The sequence below is a fragment of the Gastrolobium bilobum genome, unplaced genomic scaffold, assembly GCF_033153095.1.
Source record: "Gastrolobium bilobum isolate Gb01-03AN ecotype WA unplaced genomic scaffold, APGP_CSIRO_Gbil_v1 utg27505, whole genome shotgun sequence".
NCBI lineage: Eukaryota > Viridiplantae > Streptophyta > Magnoliopsida > Fabales > Fabaceae > Gastrolobium > Gastrolobium bilobum.
Window position 1 is genome coordinate 350,711 of NW_026898864.1, and position 19,628 is coordinate 370,338.

The 19,628-nt window shown below is 35.0% G+C and overlaps 2 protein-coding genes across 4 annotated transcripts; both read right to left on the reverse strand.

Moving 5' to 3' along the window:
• Positions 1 to 306: 306 nt before the first annotated feature.
• LOC133284770 (potassium transporter 3) lies at positions 307 to 10,409 on the reverse strand. The gene is made up of 9 exons (XM_061481848.1): positions 10,185 to 10,409; positions 9,193 to 9,436; positions 8,834 to 9,082; positions 8,650 to 8,700; positions 5,974 to 6,234; positions 5,842 to 5,894; positions 5,057 to 5,171; positions 2,529 to 2,783; positions 307 to 1,942 (listed from the first exon to the last, which is right to left on the reverse strand). The coding sequence occupies exons 1-9, from the start codon at positions 10,227 to 10,229 to the stop codon at positions 840 to 842; spliced, it is 2,376 nt and encodes a 791-aa protein (XP_061337832.1). The 5' UTR covers positions 10,230 to 10,409; the 3' UTR covers positions 307 to 839.
• A 1,951-nt stretch (positions 10,410 to 12,360) lies between these two features.
• Positions 12,361 to 17,421, reverse strand: LOC133284769 (calcium-dependent protein kinase 1-like). Of its 3 annotated transcripts, none has more exons than XM_061481846.1 (8): positions 16,598 to 17,421; positions 16,333 to 16,496; positions 15,793 to 15,945; positions 14,967 to 15,082; positions 14,412 to 14,579; positions 13,514 to 13,641; positions 13,309 to 13,408; positions 12,361 to 12,881 (listed from the first exon to the last, which is right to left on the reverse strand). In XM_061481846.1, exons 1-8 carry the CDS (start codon positions 17,239 to 17,241, stop codon positions 12,801 to 12,803), a joined length of 1,554 nt encoding a protein of 517 aa, XP_061337830.1. In that variant the 5' UTR covers positions 17,242 to 17,421; the 3' UTR covers positions 12,361 to 12,800. The 3 variants fall into 3 exon arrangements, with proteins under 3 accessions (XP_061337830.1, XP_061337828.1, XP_061337829.1); XM_061481844.1 differs by having other exon boundaries at positions 16,333 to 16,476; positions 16,584 to 17,421; XM_061481845.1 differs by having other exon boundaries at positions 15,793 to 15,933; positions 16,303 to 16,476; positions 16,584 to 17,421.
• Between the last annotated feature and the right edge of the window lie 2,207 nt (positions 17,422 to 19,628).

Genomic DNA, 19,628 nt, shown 5'->3' on the forward strand with positions numbered 1-19,628 from the left:
ACATGAAATAATAATTTCTTATCACATGAGAATAATATTTTCCACTCTATTAATATTTTGATCTGAAATAATAATCTCTAACATGAGAATAATATTAGTCAATTCTCTCACTCTATTAATATTTTGATCTTCAAGCTAAGGATTTATTGTTAACTAACATCTTAGTAATTACATATCAGCAAGTAAAGAAATTCCTTTCCCTGATTGATGACTGAATTGGTCTGACAAAGTTCTTGTTACACAATAGGATAGATGCTTCAGAATTCAGAATATATAGGAAATAATTAAAATAGATGAAGTAAGCCCAGAGAAGCGAACTAACTAGATGGACGAATTTCACAGCAGCCAAAATTAAAAAATAAATAGTAGAATCCAAATTCAAATCTGTATGCTGCTGCGTTCTATAGTTCATGTATGGTTCCGTTCTGAATAAATATCATTTCCTTTTTCGCGGATGAAAGATTACAAAAACGACCCAAAAAATTCCGTACCAGTACAAAGACAGCCGTAGATGCTTACATTAACAAAACAAGTACGAAGCCGTTAAGACAGAAGTCACTCCCAAGGGTAATTTGGGAATCTCAAATTCTACAAACAGGTACGGGTCACGGAACAAACTCCTTATCAAACAAATTAGTAATTTACATACCTTGCCAGCACCATCACAAAATCAAAACATCTTGGCAATTAGATGCAGCTCTTTCTTCAAACATGCCAAGAGGAAACTTGAATCTGCCAAAGTAGCATCATAGTCTTTCCTGTCGTGGAAGCCAAAGGGGGCATTCTATTCTGGCTTGCATAAATTACATCCTCAGTCATGATATTGTCATCGACTTATGCTAGACATGGTAATTCATTCCTACCTTAATTAGACAAATCTGAGGAATGTTTAGGCCTACAGCAGGGGATCGGCAATTTTTTCGGAGAAAAGAGTAGAGGTTGATAGCAAACTTCTTTACGAATGATGAGTTCCATTTGGCCTTCACGTGAGAATGACCTATTACATATGCTGCTCCAGTACGCTTGGCTTCTACAAGTTCCATGAGCTCTTCCTTGACACGTGGGTCTTGATATATTGTATTTAGCAACTCAAATCGAATGCGTCGTCTAGGGTTGAGTTCAGGCGATTCCTGCTCATACATGGACTTTAGCTTCTTCAATGTGGGAGATTTACTGTTGGTAACAGTCAAAGCTCCAGGAAGACTCGTAGTGCTGCCTTCTTCAAAACCAGCAGATTCTGACATTAGCAATCTTGTCCCAAATTTCCCAGAGGTCCTAACCACTGCCATCCTGCCATCCACTGAAGCATCTAGATTTCCAGAACAACCTTCTGCTTCCAATTGAATGAATTCTGCTATGCTCATCACAAGGTCATTTTCAAAATCATCTTCATGGCTATAAACATCTTTATAGCCATTTCGAACAATACACCGATACAATCGATAAGATTTGGGACCAATTCGGCCAATTAGGTAACGTTCCTTATGGGGCACACAAGGCACAGGTACAGTCTTAACACAAACAAAAACAACCACTTGGTAGAAAGCTGGCAGATTTGACAAGAAATGAGTAAAACTAGCAGGGATTCCAGTAGCCAATTCAGTGTAGATAAGGCCCATTCCTGGAACCCTAACAATCCCAAGACTAGGACCCAGTGTAAGGATCGACTTCATTGAAACTTTGTTATGCATGTCAAATAAATACTTTTTTTTAGAACCATAATGCCACACATACATCACAACCATGAAGACTGCAGAAAGCATGAGCGGAACCCAGCCACCTTTTTGGATTTTCATGCAATAGGATGAAAGGAAGAGAACCTCTATCGAACCAAAGAATAAAAGAAATGATAAAGCAGCTATAAGACTCCGATTCCATACAAGGCTGATGACTAGTGATGTCAACCAGGTGGTCACAAACGCCACAATCAGACATGCAATCCCTGCAATTAAGATGATGACATTTGCAATCATCAGCTGAAAAACGGTAGTCAATGATAGTGACCCAGAACATTGGCATTTTCTCTACCACAATCATTGAACCATCTATAACACATAATCAACCATTTAAAAAGTTTATTCTCGATTCACTGTTAGTGTAACTTTTAAATACTAGCATAGTAGCACCCAATAATGTGTTGCCACATCATTGAAAGAGTTTGAGCTCTTAGGTAGCTGTTATCATAGTCAACTCTTTTAATACTGTGATAATACATGATTGGATGATAATCTAAAAAAGTCTTACACTAATAATGGATCAAAATTATGCTAATTTTCACTTTTAGTAAAAGTTTTGACTGTTTTTTAAATAGATGGCATGATATGGTTCACTGATAGTGTAAATTTTTTACAGTGTCAGTGGATCAAAGTTCAATCGTATTTCAATATCACATAATATATAAGAGAATGTAATTTTGACTTAAAAAAAGCAATATAGAAATAAATAGACCTACAATATAAAACGAAACCATGGAGACCCATGAACTCTTAATTAGAGATTTTAAATACTGTGGTTTTAACACAACTTACCATATGCATTTCCAATATGGTTTGTGTCTCCAAAACCAACTGTCACAGCCAGGCTGACTATCAAAAGAATCCAGTTTATCTCTGGTATATATGACTGGCCATGGATCCACCTTCTGGAATGTACTGCCTTAACACGAGGGAAACATTCAAATGCATGGCATTGTTGGACAACTGAGAACGTTGAAGAGATGACAGCCTGACTTGCAACTATTACTGCCAAAGCAGCCACCAAAAATACTGGCCAAAATAGGATATCTACAAAATGACAAAAACATTCTGAAATAAATTAATGAGACTCAAAAAAAGAGTAATGCAATTCTTGTCAAAAACACACTGCAGGACATTCTTGCCAGCACAACTATTTTGCTTATGTTACTGCTGAAGTAAGATTTCTTGCATACTAGTGACCCAAATGCCAACAGGTGATGTTATTCCACTGAAGGTGTATAGCACACTCCAGATTGAAAAGTTAAGAAAAATCAAATATAGGGATTGCTTGAGTGGATCTTTTTATTTTATTTATATATATATATATATATATATATATATATATATATATATATATATATATATATATATATATATCTGTTAGATAGAGTACATGGAGGGATGCTAAGGTACAATAATAAGTTAACAACAACAAACCCATTGGCTAGACTTTAGCTCAAAACTTATCCCCACCAAGTGGGTGGTCTGAGCTAAACCCATTGGGTATGTCATTGATACATAAAAAATTTCGAGCAATAATCAGGTCTACCAATTTGATTGCCAAAAATTACAATAAATTAAAAGTACTAATGTACAAGAAGTTCAATTTATTTTTTTCAAAATATATGAAAATTTTCTGCAGTTATTTTATCAGCAAATACATTTCATCAGGAACTTATATCCTAAAAAATAAAAGTGACATTACTTAGAATGTTGCAACAAGCTCTCAAGATCAATAACATTCAAGTGAGAGGGTTTTTCAGTTAGAAAAGAATAGTGATTATATTGACTAAAATTTCCAAAATCTATCAGTCTAATAGATTAGACTGATAGATTGTTACAACAATCCAGAACCTTGTTCCGGGGAGAGTTCCCGAATTAAGGACTTCCGCAATAGGCCCCGAAAGGCCTACTTGACCTACGGTACCAAGAAAAACCGCAAGCCGCTAAGCCGTCTCATAAAAAATGGAACCCGCCATAGCCCTTTAACCCGGGTCGTGGGGCTGCACCCCACAATCTCTAAGTCATCACCACCTACGGGATTCAAGCTCTGGATCGTCTATCACTCTGAGCATTACCAATACCTATTGTCACACACACACCCCTGATTAGCACCAACGGGCTGTTGTCTGAAGATATTGTGCTACCCCGTGCCAGCCATCTCTACCCTTGTTTCGTAATTGAATTACTAGCTCCATTGCTAGACATCATTGTTCGATACCCGAACAAACCTTAAACAAGAATGATAGATCACTTCTTCCAAACAGGAAATCAAAATGTAATCATAATTATTAATAGTATTAGAACATGTATGAGAAACTAACTTAACGTTGTAGGACTGTGTTGCACCGACACCGACACGCGACACGGGATATGACACGACATACCGAGACGTTAATTCTAAAAAATGTTAGATTTCGACACGTTAGGATACGATTTGATATTAAATAATATTTTTAATATATATAATATAGTTTATATTTAATACATATAGCAGCTCATAATAAGTCATATAATCAATCATAACAGAAAATATTTGATTTATAAATTAATTTTTTATGTTTAGTTAAAAAGATAAAATAAAATAAAATTTGGATTTGTATGAATGTTGACAGTGTGTCGGAAAACATTGACTGTGTCGGAACGTGTCAAAAAACGTTGACTGCGTGTCGGAAAATGTTGACCGCATATCGGATGCATGTCGGAGAATTGACCGCGTGTCTCAAAATGTTGACCACGTGTCGGAGTATGTCGAAATATGTCCGTGTTCGACACATTATTTTTTTTCAAATGTGCGTGTCGGTGCTTCTGAGTTGTAGGACATAGGGATAGAAAAGATTTGGGTTCTTTGAATAACATGCTATGAAGAGAAATATGCAGTCATCCCAAATATAAATCAGCACTAAAACATTCCTCTATGGTTAAAATTATCTATCAAACCCCTCCCACGTAAATTGGCTGCACAATGCCAGAACTTGTATCAAATACTTGTCAATGCCAGCATCAGTTCCTAATTATCAAATTGGGATACATGTAATAGAAAGATAATACTACAAATTTCATAGTATTACTAGGATACAGAACATATGATTATTCAAATAACCCAAATTATCACTAGGTTCAATACTCTGCTACTTTAGAAGTCCAAATACAGCTGAAGCAATCAAATTGGCCAAGTTACAAACTAGAAGTTTAACACAATAGCATTAACTGGATATTTTTTCATCTTTTCAATGCAGATAATTTTGTTCCATGTTTTTTAGAATTTTACTAGATGGCCTATCAGACATTTTTTATTCTTAGCATTTACATTAGCTGACCTGGAATAGAAGCATAAAAGCTTATAGGCACTGCAGATAAATTCTTTGAAAGAAAAGCAGCCTGCCCCATGTATTGAAGAACTAGACATGGGTAAATGACACAACAAAATGCAACCTGCATGGTAACAAGGATGCAATAACAGTTACAACAATCAATTTTAAAAACAAAATTAATCTAAAAGTTGCAACATTCGTTTAAATGAGGATTCACCATTATGGCCTCAATTTGTTAAACCAAGGATCATCATGGATGAAGGTGAATTTATGTGCCATACATTCCCAAACTGGTAAATCAACTCAAAGTTTGATTTCACATATTCGTTCCCCTTAAGCCTGAGATTTCATGGTAACAAATCAAGAATGGCTTTCTAATTTTCACTTAACTCTAACTGCATTTCCTCCTTTGCTTGTAATGCATGTGCATAGTATACTCTAAAACAAAGGTTTGACTTTTATGGTACTAATATATCAGTGAGTAATACAAATTAGTATGCATCATTGAATCAACTGCTCCCATAAATTAATTGACTTCTTTGTGGTAACTTGCCATCTGAAGTCCCGTTCTTTCACGGCATAATATCATCTACTGTCACATATAACAGGCACATCTAATATGTCAATGTCTGAAAAGTATATCACAACTAGGCACATAAACTGACAAAAGTAAATTATCATCACCCTACAGGTTCACCCTTCAGAAACTTGTACAGTACTCAATTATGAACAGAACATTGCTAATTAACCATGAAGCTAAAGCCTACTTAATACTTATTGGCTGCACATACCCTTACAGGTGCTTGTCCATAGTACCCAAGGTCTACAAACATAGCTTCAGTCCCTGAAATTATACAAGAAAACCAAATAAATTTGGCATCAATAAGATTTAGCAGAACTTGAATTTTGAAAGAAACAGAGACCTGTAACACATAGAAATACTCCTCCAAGATTAGTCCAACCATCTTTTCCCGTAACTGAAAAGAACTTGTATATATAATATGGAGAAAGAGCCCGGTATACTCTTGGATTCCACTTGATGACATTGTAAATGCCAACCATGAAAATAGACAGTAACCATAGGATGATTATGGGAGGAAACATGAAGGCAACCTTCTGGGAGCCACGGTGTTGCATAACAAAAAGCCCAACCAGTAGAACACAAGAAATAAGAGGTACCATACCTGTGTAATGAAATATATGTAAGTTTTTATGGCAAAACTACCTAGATTGCATAATATTTCTCAATGAAGAAAAATAGGACTTGTACCATATATATATATGTGTGTGTGTGTGTGTATACGGAGCATATCAGGTGAAAGCGTGAGGGCATGAAAGGAACTAATCTTGACCATTCAATCTTACATAGATGTTAAGTAAAACCAATCTTGACCATCCATGAATGGTTTTATGGTCAACATTAGCTCCTCTCGTGCTCTTACCTTAAACAAACCTCCTCTCTCTATATATCTATACATATATACATATACAGAGAGAGAAACTAACAAACTTCAAACTTTGGGGGAAAATGTAGACTATAAAGTTTCAGAATCTATTCCCATAGTAATTTTGTTTACACTGAGAAAAAAGCTTGGTTCTACTCTTTTGCAGAATCTATCTGGCTCAAGCACACAAAAAAGAAACCCCTGAACCATATGGTTGGGGCCAAGCGGCTTCACTCCCTTTCTTATCACAAAGCAAACCCTTAACCTCCGATTTGTCCATAATAGACTGAACTCTTATCTTGTCAGACGAGCTTCCTATTAAATGATCTTGCCCATTGCCTGGGATTGTGAGTTTGTGTATTGATCTCCCACCTTTGACATTCTATTATCAATTGAATAAGGACAGGGAAAATGGTGGTGGCAAACCTGGCAGTACTAATTTCCATAATCCAAATTCCTTTGAGGTTCACGACTGGGTTAGTCTTTTTACAGAATACTTATTTCAATATGTCTTGACAATTTTTCATTTGTGGAGTAGCCACAGTGAACTTGATAATTTGCTGATACGTGACATGAAGCTGAGGAAACAAGAAAATTTTATAACAATGCCAGGTTTGTAGGGAGATTGTTATATTAGGCTGAATTCTTACACGTGATATATGGATGAGAACTTTTGTCATTGTTAATGATATTTCTTGTGTTGAGAGGGTATTGTTCTTAAACTTCAACCACAATCTCAACTTGCAAAACTAGTGTTCATGATAGTAGAAAGGAATGTGAATACTCAACCTGCTGAAACAACAAACAATCAACATTTGGATAATATCAAGAAGGCGAGTAAAGTCCTGGTAGTAGAGACATTCCATAGGGATGCACTGCTTGCTGCTATGTGGGAACTGGGAAGAGGTTGTCCTAAACGAACTTTGTGGATGGCTCTACTTAAGGCTGTGACGAACTTGAGAGGAGGTGGTTCAGTTATCCGAAGGCTTTTTTCAATAGATTGGTACCGTAAGCATATCATTAAGATCTTTAATGAGAAGCAAGAGGTTATGGGTAAGTATTCTAATTTTGGAAAATATGTTGGTTGTTTTACTGTTGTTTGGGCACTTTACGAAGCTCAAGCGGATGTTGTACCTGCTTTCAATGAGTATGGTTTAAAGGTTAAATTGTTCAATGGCTGTGGAGACAGTATTGGTCATGAACTAATTAGTGGGCTATGTCAGCTAACAAGTTTTTCACGATGATTAGTGGCCATGAGAAACTTCAACAGAGCCTGAGGCGACTGATTCCCATACACATGTTGCAGGGGGGATGTTGTGCAATTCCAACATATTTTGGGGCTAGGCATGCTAACCGTGGCAGCATCAATGGGAAGAGGGCTCCTGTGAGGATACCACTAATGATACATAACCATGCAAGGCCAGTTTTCCAGATTCCAACCTTGGGGACAAGGTTGTTTTGAAGGGGGCGGCATTGTTACGACCTATATTAGGAAGCAGTTAGGGCATTAATTAGTGGCCCGTGTTAGTTGTAACTATTGTATAGGCAGTTAGGCTAGTAACTAGGTGGTTATACAGTTAGGCCTTTAGGGGAGAGGTTTAGTTTGTTGTATAAAAAGGGATATTGGGATGGTAGAAGGGAACTTTTGGTGAATTCATAGTTTGACCGACGCATTGCTCAGTGTAAGGGAGAATTCCCATGTAAGAGAGAAATCTCTTATGTTCTTTCTAAATAAACATCATTCTTTCATTCCCTTTCCTCAATATTTTCCCATCACCCCTACCCCATTATTGTTCATTCATCTTTCAAGAATTCAGAGCCATAACAGCTGCTCAAAAAGTCCCTGAATAGTGTTCAACAAGTCACAATGCAGAACCAAATCCAAGAGACCATGAATTTTTCTTTGAATAAACTCATGAACCACATAATGATCTTCGGGTATAAGAGGGGAAAGTCATCTGGGTTAAGGACATTAACAAAAGTCATCCTTAGTGACGATCATATTTTCTGGAGTTACATTCCATGATTTTATCTTACAATCTAAGTTACCTTCTTTCCCTATAGTCTATATTACTTTAATAATCCATTAGTTTACATTCCACATAAAGAGTATCAGATATGGTTCGGTGGAAGATTAGCATTTTTTCCACTTACTATTGTTTGTAATCTTCGCTTCAATTTTCAGCCCTTCAATAGATGAAAGAACTGCAAGATAGAATTCCAATCAACAAAATTCCAATACAGCAAATACTTGTCAAACAAAAGCACATGGTAAAACAACAGTCGCATAAGTTCTACCAGATACACTAACATATTTGCGAGGAGGAAAAATGTTTACCTGAAATTGCAGGCATGAGGGCACCAACACAAATTACCATGCAAGCACCCAATAATACTACAATAAGCAAAGCAGTTTTTGTACTCTTATGTTTCTCAATGAATCTTTTCAAAGGTGAGGGTGGTATATTTCTATTTGAGCAACCAGGTTTGTGATATGTAGAAAGCTCCTCATCAGATACTTGGTGATTAGGAAGCAAACAAAATTTTGCATTTCTGCAAAGGTGTGAATACAAAGCAACAGTTCCCCCTGCACATGTTGAATGTATTAGCACTACCACACTCAATAGTAATAACAAGGGGCAAAAATAAAACAGAAGGATCTAAACTCACAGAATATTAAAGAAAAATAGCCCTTACCTTCACCATTATCATCTGCATTCAACATGATAATGGCATACTTCAACAAAGAAATAAGAGACAAAGTCCAAAAAATCAAAGAAAATGCGCCAAATATTGCATCCTCATTCTGAACATGTTTCAGTCTTCCAGAAAATATACTTTGATAGACATAAAGAGGGGAGAGGCTCAGGTCACCAAACAGAAAGCCTAAACTCTGGTATGCCAAAAACAAAAGTGCTTTACATTGAGATTTGCATCCTACCTGTTAACAGAGAGAAATCAGACAGTATTCACATATATAATGTCTTTAAGTTCAATTAAACAAACATCAGGTCAAAAAGGAAAGCCAAAAACAATAATATGGACTATATAGGAATTCATTGCTTTTTTTTTTCCTATTTACTTTTTTTCCTGCACAGGCATACAACTGCGATAAGTTGCTCATTTGTCATTTGATAAAATACAGTACACGTGCAGAAGAGCACATTTACAGTGGTAGAAGAAGCCGGGAATTAATTTCAGGAACAGTTTCAGCTTAATTTTCTAAGTTTCTACAAACATAGCATATGTTCATCACACAACAACTCGCACTTTAATTCCATAACCTATTATTTCAGAAACCAATGTGCAAAATATAATATATACTGCCTGTGATCGCCTCCATGCCTTCTAAATTTCAAAATTACACAGAACAACCCTGTCCTGTTTCCGGGTCAGTGATCCAAGTTTATGTTGAGGATCGATTTTGAAGCAACGGATCTCATTTTCTTTTCGCTCATTCTATTTTTGTGGTAAAATTCACTTATTCAATAATTACTACATTACACATACACTAATTAGGTTTGGATCGAAGTTACGTAAATCGAATCTGAAAAGACGATAAACAAGCGCAGAAAAGCCATAGCTAGTTCCGAAAGCATTACAATACATTTATAACCAACTTTGCCGTTAAGTTAGGGTTTGAATTGTGGCGAAAAAGAGGTGGTGATGGAGAAGAAGAGGAAACGTACCAAGGTGGATGCACCTCGTTCTCTATCCGCATCGTGTGAGCTCATTGCGAAGCCAGAACAGAACAGAACAGAGCACGAGTTTTTGGTTTTCAGAGAGAGCGTTGAATTAGTTTAACGTCGTTGTGCTCGTTTCGTTTGGAAAGGGAAAAAAAAAAATCCGACTCCAACAGTGTTAGACCGCGAAATTGCCTCTAACTCTGAGTTGGGGTTGACGTGGAACTATTTAGTTACTTCTCTAGCTATACTCAGTTTTCGCACAGTTCTGTTAAAAACTTGTAACATATGAAATTCGGCAATTATTTCATAATTGCACTTTAACATCTAAAATGTTTATTTTTAAATAGTTTGTTGCGTGAAAGATTGGATAATTTTCTTAATAAATAATATTATTGTCATCAGAATCTAATACATAATAAGGGTTGATCCGAATCTTGCGGGTTCATATTGATTTTTATTTTATATATAACATTAATGCTAGCTGCATCGTGATGCCGAAACATCCGTACCATATGTGGAATTTTGTTAACATTAATGCTAGCTGCATCGTGATGCTGACACATCCGCACCATATGTGGAATTTTGTTATGATGCATTCGCTGCAAATGCATAGTGCCTTCTTGTTTTGTATTTGTTTACTATTGACTTGCGATTGCGAATATAACAGTACCTTTGTCGCAGTGGCTGACAGCTTGGCGCACTTTCCACGGTTGCAAAAACGACAGAGGAGTGCCTCTTATTGAAAACGTTCATACGTGTTGCGAAGTTAACCTAGTAAAATGAAACTGTATTGCCTTTTGATATAAGAAATACAGTGTACTATACAGTATACACCATAATTGGTTGAGTTGTAGAACAATTTTTATCTTGTCAGCGGTAAAATTTTAGTCCTCAAATATTATATTCACTTAAATCATCATACATAGACTTGTGACATAAAAAATTGAAAAAAAATAAGAGTAAAAATGAAATTAGATGAGTTAAAAAATATTCATGCATAAAGACTAAATTTTTTATGGTATCTACAAATAAAATAGAACTTATTATTATATATTTGTGTTACATAATATTTTACTTGAAAAAAATTGATATAATAAAAGAATATAACTTATTGGTCTTCGGACAAGATTATATAACTTTTAGTAGGTAGATTTTTTTTACTATTTGTGTTATTTAATAATTTAAATTTTATGATGTACTTTTTTTTCTGCAAATCAATAGAACTTCTTTTAAGAGAATAAACTTAACCATTATAATAATTATTGCCTGTGGAGAGGGGGGAAAAGAAAAGAAAATCGTTGTTTGAAGCCAAGATTAAAAAAGGAAAAAAAAAAAGGAAATGAAAAGGTCATAACTTCTTCAACCCCAACATATAAATAAGGAAAAAAAAAAAAGTATCTAATGTTACTTCAGACAACTTTGTCTAATGTTCATCGAAACGACGTCGTTTTGGGGTTGAAAAATTAAAAAAATTAGAATGATAAAGACTATTATAACTCTAAAATAAATTAAAATTACAAAAATATCATGATTTTCGCCCCAAAACGACGTCGTTTTAATAAACATTAGATAAAGTTATCTAAAGTAACTTTAGATAAAAAACAAACCCTATAAATAATGTATAAACTCTTTCTATTTTGACTTTAGCGAAAAAGAAAGAGTTAAAAACTATTTTAATAATATAAAAACATATGATTCCGTGATAATATAAAAATAATTAAAACCAAATTAAGATAAGAGAAAGGTGAACGTGAAGCCAATTTGCAACTTTTATCATAACTCGACCCCGTTCATTGGCCCCTCTTGCTCTAATCAAGCCTCCGAGCCACATTCAACAATCAATAGTAAGACAAGAAAAAAGAAAAAAAATCAAACAAGCTGGACCAACTCAATAAATGATTGGATGACAATTAGTAAATTAAGTTATATATTTTATGAATGTCCAATCAACTTAATTAACCACTTATCATTAATCATTTTGATGTAATCTCTAGACTTTTTTTTTTGGAAAATCTAGAGTCTTTGACTTCATTTTACTTTTCAAATATTCTTGCTGAATAATCCGCACATGTGCGCAAATAATGCAGAAAGAGACAGCCGTACTCGGAGATTTTAAAGCAGATAACAGGCATAATAAAGAACAGTAACCGTTTAGCATTGTCTCATTTGATTACGTCCCTATGTACCATACCACAGTAGCCAGAATACCATCTTTGCATATCCATATTCCCACACACTAAATGTCACGATTGACACACTAGTGAATTAAGGAACAATCAATATAATTACAAAACCGCATTAAACCAATAGCCAGCAAGAATAAGATCTCACTTTCTTTTTACCTCACTGGGGAAAAAGGGGTTGATCTGTTTTTCTAAGATTTGTACATATTAATAATGTCTACTCAAGCAGTAGACATAAACTTGTCCAACTAGACCCATAAATATCATGAAAATGCCCAATCTCAGCATGCAAAAGACAACGCAGAAAAACTTTCGTTACAGAAAGAGCTCTCCTGAAACAACAGGCGAGTAAACTGTGATGAATGAAATATAGTCCGAATCAATAAAACGTGTAGAGCCTCTGAACCAAAAAAAAAACAAGCAATTTATGTGGAGCTTATTTGCGACGTCTGTGGGTTATTTCTGGGTTGCCTTTCCTCATCATGGCTACAAACTCATCATAGTTAATTTTTGCATCCTGCAATAAATTTGGGAATTAAAATCTATACAAAGGATAATTAAACAACAATGTACAAAAATCTCCAATATGGCATCAGCATAACCAACAATGAGAACAAGGATGTGTCCACGTGAGATGATACATTTTTATAATAATAAAAAATAAAAAAAATAAAAAACTTGGGGAAAATTCTACTAGACCTGCTCTATTTTCACCATTAATACAAGGTTTGTTAAGAATACATTTTGGTTAGTCTCAGATATAGTAAATTCCCCTGAGAAAAATAACCATATTCAGAATCCAGCATATATCCATATACATTACTACCCAACAATATAATTACAGCATTTTCATGAACGTCATTACTGTTACGTGTAATTATGTTCAAACAATATAGGAGACAGACATACGCTAAAAACAAAGGGGTGAAAAGAAAGCAACATACATTGTCTGTATCAACTTCGGCAATGATCTCCTTTATTGTTTTCTCATCACCCATATTATACTTCTTAAGGGCAAATTCCAACTCTTCCGTTGTGATGTACCTATGAAAGCAGAAGCAACAAGAAGAAAAGCAACACATAAATCAATATCTAAGGTGTTAATGTTTGCTAAACTATAAATTATGAATGAAAAATAAATGAGATTACCCGCTCTTATCCTTGTCAAAATATTCAAAGGCTGTATATAGGTGATCCTCTCTTTCCATTCTATTCATATGCATGGTAGCAGTTATAAATTCAATATAATCAATGGTTCCATTTCCATCTACATCGGCCTGAGAACCAAATAATTATGATCTATTAGTGAATGAAAAGCAATCATAAAATCAAGAGAAGTGGTAAACTAGTAACCACAATATCAAGCAGCTCTAAAGATACTATCCACCTCCTTTCTCATTATTTTTACACACACAATTTCATTCAAAAATCTAGCATATATATATATATATATATATAGAGAGAGAGAGAGAGAGAGAGAGACTTAGCTATGGGAAGCAAAGCTCCTGTAGTTTAGCCATGAAAGAAAATAAAACTTCCAATAAGATCAGCTAAATTTAACTCACAGATACTATAGAAAGGCAAGTTCAAAAAGCAATCCAATTTTAAGTTACTCAAATATTCATTGTAAACCTATAACCAAACATAAGCTATGGACCCAGAAAAACAATAGTCTGAATATTGTAGCCGAGCACTTGTGGGTACAAATAGGTCAGATCAGATGCCAACAGTTTTGGTTGAATTTGTCTCCAGTCTCCGCAAATGAACATATTGATCAGATAACAATTTCATACAACATACTATCTGTTCAATGTTGTCAGATTCTATGCAGAGTCTAAACCCCACTTAGTGTATCAGCTCAAAATTTAGAAACAATATGTAACATAATGTAAAAGTGGACCAGCTTGCAGCAGTGGTAAAGTTGTCCGTTCCTGTACAAGGATTTCCCTCACCCCTACCTTCGCAATCGGGGTTTCGGGGGGATTTTTTTTGGAAGAACCACTAAGCTAAGGTATATAACTAAAGAAGGAAAGAATGATAATCTTACCGCCTCCATCAACTGCCTTACTTCAGACTCAGAAAGTTTGCTACCCAGTTTGGGGAGACCAGCTTTCAACTCTTCAAAAGTGATTGTTCCACTATTATCAGTATCCATGGATTTGAACATTTCCTTCAAGCCAATAATTTCCTCTTCAGAAAGATTTTCAGCTATAACCTGCAATAGAACAAAATACTTCTCACGTCATCCTCAGGATAGTGGATCCAGATGCTGGGAATGAAACCAAACCCTTCAAGACAGCATAATCTTATTTCAGAACTAAAAAATCTGCTGCTTCCAATGCACTTCAATGGTTAGGCTAGCAAATGAGGAAACAGATTGTATAGCAGCCAAAGTAGAAATTGTTTAACAAGAACAATAGCATCCAATCCTTTGATCTAATTCACTTATGAATGCCTTCTTCCTATTTATTTATTTATATTTTGGGTTTTCAATTGATATATACAACTCTTATGGGCAATTGTAGATATTTTACCAAAAGCTTGATTATGATGTTCATGGCAAGAACAACAACAAAAAAAACTATGATAAAAGATAATTTACCTTTAGAGCTACTTTCTTTAGCTTGTTCATTGCCCGGAATTGTTTCATTCTGCTCAAAACAGCAATATCAAGCGGCTTATCAGATGCATCTCCATCTACTCTCATCCAAGGATGATCTGGAGTACATACAACATATTGTTATGACTGGCTGATTCAAATAAGTAAATTGCCAAGAAAGTTATAGCTTAAATGCTATTATGACATGCTAGACAAAAGGTGGCAGTCACTTAGAAAGTAAAATATTAATCAGAGAGTAAACTCACGCACACTACTCTATATAGATAAAATAGCAAATGCATTAAGTGCAAAGTTATCTTATCAAAGGGTTGTGATGAGATACAAAACAAAATCACATTAGACATGAGGCAGGGAGAAAATCTAAAGTTTGGCAATTAGCAGAAACAATACTTGTGTCCTAAACCTACCTTTCTTTTCTCCCTTTCTTTTTCTTGGGAGGGGGATTGAAGTGTTTCTAGATGTGAAAATAAATTTACATTCTCTTCTTTCTCTTATTGAATGAGTCAAGGTACTACCATAGTCCCATGTCCTTAACAATATCACGGATTCATCAAATGAACCTAATTTGAATATTCATACCCTATTTCTTGCCTGTTATCTCAGCCTCACTGTATCATAGAGTTATCTTATCCATCCTACGGGATCAGAATCTCTCTAGGAGAGTAAACAAAGCCAGACTTTTCCTCAGTTTCAACATGATTAAAATAAAATATAAACCACTTGGGCATGACATATTACTTTATGTTTTACAAGAAGAATTTAAAATATGACATATTAATTTATGTTTTACAAGAAGAATTTAACTTACTAAGTACTTCAACTGCTGAAAGGCGTTCCTTAGGGTCAGCTCGTAGCATCTTCTTGACTAGATCTTTGGCACTACTTGATATGGAAGGCCAAGGATCGGATGTGAAATCAATATGTCCACGAAGAATAGCATCAAAGATACCCTGTTCATTTTCTTCATATAAAAGATAAAACAAAGCGTGAAAAACATTGGAAAGTTTCAAATGCAAGTATATCAATGTACAAGAGAAGCAAACTGCCATAGTAAAGCACCACCATAATCATATTGAAGCTCAAAACGAATTAGAAGGCTCAACCAGTTGTTATACATGTTATAAAAGTATAAAAACATTTTTGTACCTTCACTTAACATGTTAAGTTTTTTAGATAATTGATTCATGACATGGTATTAGAACCTCCATTTGATATCCCCATTCTTCCAATAAAAAAAAGTTGGATTTCAGCACAAAGTAAGTTCACTTATGCATCATGTACCATTACTCGACTATCTTAAGCTTTTAAGATAGTTGATATATAATGCATACGAAGGAAGGAGTTTTACCTGCCCAGAAGGGTGGGACACCAGAAAGTAGAATGTATAAGATAACACCAGCACTCCAAATATCAGCTTCGGGACCATAACTTCTACGCAGCACCTCAGGAGCAACATAATAGGCACTCCCAACAAGATCTTTAAATACATCTCCTGCTCTCAAAATCGAACCCCTCAAGTTGAGAACACCATTACTTGAGTAAATGAGTGCAAGAAACATTAATCAATGTTACATTAATCAATGTTAAGAAATTATTAACCTGGCTTAAAAAACACTGAGAGACCAAAATCTGTGGCCTTGAGAGGCGAACTCTCGTCCTTACTGAGAAACAAGAAATTCTCAGGCTTCAAGTCCCTATGCATCACTCCCATGGTGTGACAGTTATGAACCACCGTCACGATCTGCCGGCACAAGTTAGCGGCGGCACGCTCCGAGTAGTGGCCCTTCGTAATGATCCTGTCGAAAAGCTCGCCACCACCGCAGAGCTCCATGATCAGGTTCACGGAGTGGCGGTCCTCGTAAGCACCCTTCAGCTCCACAATGTTGCGGTGGCCGGTGAGGTGGTGCATGATCTGTACCTCGCGCCGAATGTCCTCGATGTCGTCGCGGTTTATCAGTTTGCGCGTGGCGATTGATTTGCACGCGAATTGCTCCTTCGTCACTTTGTGGGTCACCAAGTAGGTGACGCCGAATTGGCCACGGCCAAGTTCGCGGCCGAAGATGTAGATGGAACGAACGTCCTCCATGGGACGGCCGAGGACGCGGCCAACGGCGGCGGAGAGGGGTTGTCTGGGGAGTGGGGGAGAGGGTGAGGGATTGGAGTTGGGAGGGAGGACGGTGAGACCGTTGCTGTGGGAAGGCTCGCCGGAGTATGTGGCGGCGCCGCCGACGCTGGTGCTGCTGCTGCAGTTGCCCATGGGCCAAAGTCAATGGTGGTCGGAGGAACAGGAATCAGAAGAAGTGGGTCGGTCGTGTCTGAAAACGAGGTGGCCGGCACAACACAAGGACTAAAATGGACTTTGTTGCATAATTGTTATTACCTAACGGACAGTGTCTGATCTTCGTCAAGATTTAAAAGACCAAAAACAAATTGGATTAAGGCGTTATCTGTTATGTAATGAATAAATAACTACAAAACCCTTTTAAATTGATTTTTTATTTTATTTTCTTAATATAAAAAGTGAAAGCCACCCAGGCAAACGCGGCGTTTTTACCTCCCTTTTTATTAAGGTATAAACTTTAAACAATTTTTAGAAGTTACGAGAAAATAATTGGATAAAGGATTTTTCCAAAGTTAATGGAGATAAGTTATCTTCCGTGAATTTAAAATGATGTCGTTTTAAGACAAAAATAAAGGTATTTTTATAATTATAATATATTTATTTTAGTATTTATCATTATAATTTTTTAATCTTATAACCTCAAAATAACGTCGTTTTGAGCTCACTGAACATTATCTCCGGAACGAGAAATACTTTTCCCAAGATAATTTTGTAGAGAAGTTACTTTTTCTTTTTAAATTTCATCGGGCATGAAAGTTATTACAAACAGTAACTATATAACGCTATAATTTTTGTGTACAATTATTAATAAATATATTTAAAATTATGTGGATAATAAATAAGATACGTGAGATTTTATTAAAAAGTAAAATAAATTAAAATATTACATTTCTATTGGTCAAAATTAGATTTCAAGTTGAATTCTTACTTAAATTTTTCATAAAAAATTAAAAATGGTTAATGGCCTTAAGTTGCATTGTTAGAGAAAAATATAAAGAAGGTGAGAAGAAGAATCAGAAAGCTAACAAATTTGTCTGTAATGCAGTCAAGCCCATGTCAATTGAGAAGCCTTGCGGATGAGGGTGCCCGTGTCTTTGTTCTGAGTTGTGACCTTTGTACATTTATTTATTGGATTATAAATTTCTCATGTTACAGTGTAGACTCATCAAATTAAAAAAAAAAAAAAAAAAATTGAATGGCCATGTACTACTAAGTCTTTAATATTTGTAACTAATTTAATAGTTTGTTATTTGACATTTTAAAATATATAAACAATATAGAATTGTGTCATTTTAAATGAGAAAAAAATACACAGAAAAAATTATGAAAAGAAAGTAGGTGATTTTTTTAATTTAACTTTTAAATAAAAAATATTAATTTTAACTAAAATCACTATCTTTAAAAAAACAAATATTTTTCTCTTAATTTAATTAATTTCTCAAATTAAGAAGACTTTATGTTAAAATTATAGTTTAACAGAAACATTAAACCTATTAATATACATATAGATAGATAGGTAGACATTGAAAAAACACTAAACCCATGTTGAGATATATAGTTCCACATTGGTTGTATATATAACTAATGTAGTTTATAAGGCCTTGGACACTCCTACCCTTAGAGCTTGAGTGACTGTAAGGTCACAAATCCGATTCTCACCGTCCCCACTTTAAAGTGGAATTAAAATAAAAAACACAAAAAAAAAAAATCAAAAATTGGGTCTGTGCAATATTTACGCTTCTAGCCCAATGGACTCTCGTGTGAGGGGGTGTGTTGAGATATGTAGTCTCACATTGGTTGTATGTGTAACTAATGTGGAGTTTATAAAGCCTTGGACACTCTCACCCTTAGAGTTAGCTTTTGAGGTAGTGTCTCCCAAAATTATTTACAACCCCAAAATATAGAGACACGTAGACATTGAAAAAACATTAAACCCCAACACATAGAGATAGGTAGACATTGAAGAAATTTTCTTCTTTTTTTTGGGGTAAATAAGAAATTTTCTCTCGTGCGCAATTGTTATTAACCTAGTTTATAGAATTAGACTTTTCGCCGCCACCACAAATATTATAAAAACATTAAAGCCCAATAAATAAATATATATATATATATGTCCGTCAAATATACTAAAAATACTAAAATAATAATCGAAATATAAAATAAAACTTTTTATTCTTATACCCAAACCAAAACATCCTTCCATGAATCAAATATAATTCCCACATGTTTGAAATTTTTATCACATTCTTCTTCAAAATTAAAAACAGCACATCACTTTCTTCCTAGGCCGACGTCCACACACAACCGGCATCCACAAAATAATGAATTACTTTTTTATAAAAAAAAAAAAAAAAAACTACAAACATGTATTTTTTAGAGAACTAAAAGAGAAAATAGCGAATATAAAATAAACAATACAATATTATGACTATCTATGATAACAGTAGAAATTGTCAAGTCTTTTGACATATATGTTTAGAGGAATACATTTCTGAGACAAATTATCTCGTGAACAGAAAAAA